At 33.2% G+C, this 6,620-nt stretch overlaps 1 protein-coding gene across 1 annotated transcript; it reads left to right on the top strand.

The window, feature by feature from the left end:
* Positions 1-3,795: 3,795 nt before the first annotated feature.
* Positions 3,796-5,368, top strand: LOC100811450 (probable non-intrinsic ABC protein 5). The gene is given in 5 exon segments (XM_026124294.2): positions 3,796-4,076; positions 4,262-4,348; positions 4,448-4,790; positions 4,793-5,088; positions 5,242-5,368. Coding segments are annotated over 5 exon segments (972 nt in total). The 5' UTR covers positions 3,796-3,845; the 3' UTR covers positions 5,257-5,368.
* The last annotated feature ends 1,252 nt before the right edge of the window (positions 5,369-6,620 follow it).

The following is a 6,620-nucleotide window of genomic DNA, read 5'->3' as shown; positions in this document are numbered from 1 at the left end:
TAAGCATAGCCAACAAGTCACAAGCAAAAAGTTGAAATATCATTCAATTTGAATTTATAGCCTTTTTCTTTTTCTCCCCTTAATTAAAGGTACAACTACAAGTCTACAACAATAAATGAAACTACAAATTAAACTAAACTGAACAGAGGATTAAAAATGGAATCAGTGAACTCAATAATTGTGATTTGGAGCTAATACTTGATAGAAGAGAACAATTTTTCCACCACGAATATGTGCGCCAAGACAATGGAACTACAAACACAAACCAACAATAAACACTTGAGAGTGAAGAATATCGATTAGAAGTGAAAATCAAGCAAAGAGTTGATTTAGGGAAAACGATTCATGGAATTAATTAGCGAGAAATAAAACCTAATAATTGAAGGTGAGAACAAAGCTAAATGCTGAGATGTGAGAATGTGAGAGTAAAGCATGAACAATTCCGTGAACAATTCTGAATCCGCAAGAAAGAGAATTTCGTGAACATTTCCGAATCTGCGAGGAACAAAGTGTTGTGTGAACAATTTCAGATCTACGAGAAAGAGAATGTGATCATTTTGAACTTCCCAGAAGGAACCCTAAATGCAAAAATAGAAAAGAGAATGTACCTTAGTGTTTTGAGCATTTCAGACTCAATGTGAGACACTAGCGACACTTCTCACATGTTTGTTGAGTTACATTTTTAATTTTTAAAATAAAATTATATTGGTGACACGTGTTAAGTGATTCGATGACACAGTCACAGTTAAGTGACACGAAGCATAACTTGAGACAAGCTCATTGGTCGTGAAGGTCAAATCTCCTGTAAAAAATTATAATATTTCTTGAGACGGCCACAAACAAATTGTCAGACAAATACTATTTCTTTCTAGTGTAAATGGATCTGACTTTTTTATTGTATCTTTCTAAATTATTTTTGTGTTATGTTTGAAACGACATCACATAACAACAGTTGTTTTAATATTTAAATGGATAATTTCAAAGGAATAAAACAAGAACAATTTAAAAAAAGATGCAAGTCAAGTATAAATACATTTTAATTTTAAATATCATCAACATCGATCTCTTACTTATCTTTATGTTTTCTTATCACATTATTTCATTCATCGTATATATTCTTTTCTCTCACTACTACAAATAAAGCTTTTTAAGTCGGTTCTGCAGGCCATTTTACGACGGTTTTGAACCGTCATAACATGCAGCGTCGTAAAATGTACCCACCTCTACAACGACGGTTTTCAAACCGTCTTTAAAGATTAGAGTTTTAAAGACGGTTTTAAGAATAACCGTCTTAAAATTTATTGTTAATTCAAGGCGGTTATCAACTACTAACCGTTATAATACACCACTCTTTCTACGACGATTATTGCAAAAACCTTCTTAGAAAGTGAAACTTACTAAGACGATTTTGTCTGTAACTGTTTTAGAAAGTGAGCCATACTAAGACGGTTTTTGCCTGTAACCATCTTAGTATGTCCTTTTTTTGAAGGCTTTCTAAGACGGTTTTCGTAAAAACCGTCTTAGAAAGTGAGACTTACTATGACGGTTTTGTCTATAACCGTCTTAGAAAGTGAGACATACTAAGACGATTTTCCAACAACCGTCTTAGTATGTCATTTGTTTGTGAGACTTTCTAAAGCGATTGTTACTAAAACCGTCTTAGAATGTCAGACATACTAAGACGGTTCAGGTGGAACAGTCTTAGTATGTTTTTGTTTGTAAAACTTTCTAAGGCGGTTATTCATACAAACGTCTTAGAAAGTGAGACATACTAAGACGGTTTCCGACAACCGTCTTAAAATATATATATATATATTTTTAATTTTTTGGGTGTAGGTATAGTTTTTTAGGTAGTGTTTTAATTATTCTATACATTGATTTGAAGCAAAAGAATTTACATAATAAAAGAATTTACATAATTAATGAAAGAATTTACATCATTTTGAAGAATTATAAAATCGTTTAATCACATAATAAAAGAATTTACATAATTAATGATAGTATATAGTTTTGCAAGAATTTAAAATTACTATGGAATATCTAACATTGCTAACTTCAGTTGTAACTTGTCCACAAATTACAAACTTTGACAACAAAACTTTCATAAAGCAATGCTGAAACCTTCCTCACCATGTAATGAGTCCATAATTAAGGGCAGATGCAATAAATCCCTGAACAAACAAAGGACATTGATTAAAAGTTGATATAAGGATCACCGAGTGTTTATCAGATAAAAATAAAATAAAGATCACTTAGTTCTAAAATGCTAGAACAAACAATTTTTTATTCTTCTCAACAACAGCAAGGAAAGATTACTTACATAAATTGTTTAAAAATCAAAATACATTTAAAAAAATTGTGAGCATAACTACATGATACTTTGACAGATTTCACTGAATGGTAACAGAAATTCATCAATCAAACTATTTTCATAAAAGCATTCACCTCTCACACTTCATTTGCAAGCAGTTCATTACACAGGTATATGCAGTTCATTTGCATAAATACATGATATTATAGATTAAAAGGTAATAAGAAAATGTGAAGTCATATAGGTACTAGATAGCATTGTTTAACCAAACTTGAAGCTTTGGCATAAATGTATTTGTGAAAATGACCTGTGTTGGAGTACAAATGATATCCACTGGTCCACCAATTAGCAGTCATGCACTGCAAGGGTAGTTCTCAATATGTTATATACCAACAGAAGACAAATTGCAAATTTTACACATGGCAAGAATAAGCAGATAATGAATATGACTGCACATTACAAAATGGTATGGAGGGACTGCCTAGGGAATATACTACATTAAATACAGTTAGCATATCAATAATAGTGCACATAAATTATTTTACTTTCAGGTGCTTACCCTGCCCCGCTATCACTTTCTAAAACCAACCAAAGGATCATTTTGCAACTGAGATAATGTTCAACCCAATTTTAATATAATAATAGAGGCTAGATAATCATGTGAAAAAATAAATAATATCAGGCATCCAGTATTTTTTTTAAAGAATTATTTTTTTAATAAATAAAAAACGAGGTTCCATCAACAAGTTGTGTCATACCAATGTTTGACAATTGAAACATGAAATAAGTATGTATGTATATACATGAACTTACTCTAGCTGTTGGAATTGTGTTTCCAAAATGTTCAAGAGAAACTTTTAAAGGAATGTTTGTAAAAAATTTGGTAAAGGCAGGTTAGGAACCAAAACTACCAGAGGTAACAACCTCAGCATTCCATATTCAAGTTCTGCAATTCCCTACACTTCATTCCTCTTAGTTGAAGGAAAATTCAAGTTCAAAGTCCATTTATAGATTTAAAGTTCAAGAAAAAATTAAACTAACGCAACCAGTGTGAATAATTAATTGCCTTTCCATATAAAAACCACTTGGCACATTTAGAAAACAATCTGTTCTTTTATTTCAAATGCCCATATACAGTCTTCCTGACACCATTTCAATGATTGCACAAACTAAGGTTTCCCTTGAAAGGATTGCATCATTTCTTCGTCTAGATGAGTGGAAGACTGATGTAGTAGAGAAGCTTCCACAGGGTAGTTCTGATAAGGCAATTGAATTAGTAGATGGAAATTTCTCTTGGTATTTATCTTCCCCTTATCCAACATTGAAAAACGTAAATCTCACAGTTTTTCATGGTATGAGGGTTGTTGTATGTGGTAATGTTGGGTCAGGCAAGTCCAGTTTACTTTCTTGTATAATAGGGGAAGTACCAAAGATATCTGGGACCCTGAAGATATGTGGTACAAAGGCTTATGTTTATGAATCACCATGGATACAGAGTGGCAAGATAGAAGACAACATATTATTTGGTAAAGAGATGGATAGGGAAAAGTATGATGAGGTGCTAGAAGCATGTTCCTTGACAAAAGACCTTGAGGTTCTACCATTTGGTGATCAGACCACTATCGGAGAGAAGCGAATCAATTTGAGTGGTGGACAGAAGCAAAGAGTGCAAATAGCCCGTGCTCTATACCAAGATTCTGATATATATCTGTTTGATGATCCCTTCAGTGCATTGGATGCTCATACAGGATCCCATCTCTTTAAGGTACTATCTTACCTAAACTCTACTGTTTTGCTACAAAATATTGTTTACAGCTATAGCTTCACAGAAATGGATTCTACTTTCTTTTGTAATAGGCAATATACTTCCAATAGAATTACACTAGTTTTGTTATGTATATGGATGTACAGGATGCCATCTAATTTTCCATTTACACTACATTGTTTCAGGAGTGCTTGCTTGACCTTTTAAAATCAAAATTTGTGATTTATATAACTCATCAAGTAGAGTTCTTATCCGATGTTGATCTAATAGTGGTGAGTGAATCATAGACTTCTCACTAAAGAATTCAAAAATCAGCATTTAGTCAATTTACTATTTTCTCAGTATTTTTCTCTTGCTTACCATTTATTTAGGTCATGAGAGAAGGAAGAATAACTCAATCAGGAAAATACAATGACATTCTCAGGTCAGGCACTGATTTTATGGAACTTGTAGGTGCACACAAAGCAGCTTTGTCTTTAATCAAGTCCTTGGAGAGAAGGCCAACATTTAAAACATCAACTACCACCAAGGAGGACACAAGTTCAGTAAGTTGTTTTGAACTTGACAAAAATGTGGTAAGATCAAATGATACGTCAGATGACATAGTTAAACCCAAAGGGAAACTAGTTCAAGAAGAAGAATGGGAAAAGGGTAGAGTAGGGTTTAATGTCTACTGGAAATACATCACAACAGCTTATGGAGGAGCTCTTGTACCCATATATTACTTTCAACGATACTCACTGTGGCTTTTCAGATTGCTAGCAATTATTGGATGATTTTGGCTACTCTTATGTCTGCAACTGCAGAACCTGATATTGGAAGCTTTAAACTTATGGTTGTCTATGTTGCTTTGTCAATTGGAAGTTCCATTTTCACCTTTGCCAGAGCATTTCTTGCTGTGATAGCTGGATACAAGACAGCCATTGTGATCTTTAATAAAATGCATTTGTGCATTTTTCGAGCACCAATATCATATTTTGATGCCACCCCGAGTGGGCGAATCCTTAATAGAGTATGTCATACTATGTTGACAATTTTCATGGTTTAATTTTAAAAGACACCTTATTTACCTGATATCCTTAACAGGTTATTGCATTGATTTGAAAGTTTGATTCCTCTATTTTTTTATTTTTTTTACAAATGACCTTATTGCTGGCTTCCACAGACCAAAGTGCACTAGATATGAACATTTCAAATCTAGTATGGGCAATTGTCTTCAATCTGGTTCAAATCTTGGGAAATATTGTTGTGATGTCTCAAGCTGCATGGCAGGTGTTTATAGTATTGTTTCCAATCATGGCAGCATGCATATGGTACTAGGTAGCTTTTTGGATAATGTCACCAAATGAATCTAATTTTGACTTTCATTCCTCCTATTTTATTTTCCAAGGCACGTGTTTAACGTGTATTTAAATTTTGTTACATAAGTTTTGAGAGGAATAAAATTGTAGGAACTGGATTAGGGGCAGTTATGACAGTTAGTTCTATACTAGAAACTATAGGATGACCTTTATGTGTAGAAAATAGTTACAGGTAGTTATGTATTAAGGATATATTATCTAATAGTAGGTGTGTAATTAGGAAGTGTGAAATTATTTTCTGTTTGTGGACAAAGAATACTCTCTGTAGAAGAGTATTGTCTCTGGAACAGCAACTGTATTGTTGTATTTGTGTAATAGGAGACTTTTGCCTCTGGGACAACATGTGTATTGCTGCATTGTCTGCGATTTAAGTGTTTGATATTATATTTTATTACTTTATCAACTGGTGTTCTATCAGCAAAATGAAACTCACTGATATTATTATGCCAATAATATCACTATATATGCTAACAGAGTGCTTCAATAAATGCAGCGATACTATTCTGCATCAGCAAGGGAGTTGGCACGATTAGTAGGTACATGCCAAGCTCCAGTAATACAACATTTTTCTGAAACAATTTCTGGATCAACAACCATAAGAAGCTTTGAGCAAGAATCAAGATTTAATGACATAAATATGAAATTGATAGACAGATATTCCCGGCCCAAATTATACAGTGCTACTGCAATTGAATGACTGAATTTCAGATTGGATATTTTATCCACTCTCACATTTGCCTCCTGTTTGGTTTTCTTGATATCTTTTCGAAATTCAATGACTGATCCTGGTGAGTACTTCAAACTACATACATTCACTAGTCATACTTGACTCCTTTTGAAACTAAGCACAAAACTTGATTCCTTTTTTACTTCAAATGTGCTTTTTTTTAAGGTATCGCGAGATTGGCTGTGACATATGGACTTAATCTAAAAACCCATCATTCTCAAAGATGACACAGATACAACTAATAAGAAAATAGGTAATAACACTCCCAAGTCAGAAGAAAATTTGAATAACTTGATACAAAACACACAACAATCTAAATAGGAAGAAATAAGGCACATGAGCACAAGCCTCAAGTTTTTCCATTAGATAAAAACAGTAAAATCACTAGCAACACGAAGAAAGGGTTCAGGGATCAGGATAAACTCACCTTTCAAATTTTGAAGCCGCAAGCAAGCT

The sequence above is a fragment of the Glycine max genome, chromosome 11 (genome assembly GCF_000004515.6).
Source record: "Glycine max cultivar Williams 82 chromosome 11, Glycine_max_v4.0, whole genome shotgun sequence".
Lineage (NCBI taxonomy): Eukaryota > Viridiplantae > Streptophyta > Magnoliopsida > Fabales > Fabaceae > Glycine > Glycine max.
The sequence above is the reverse complement of the archived record's forward strand: the minus strand, read 5'-3'. Positions and strand labels throughout refer to the sequence as shown.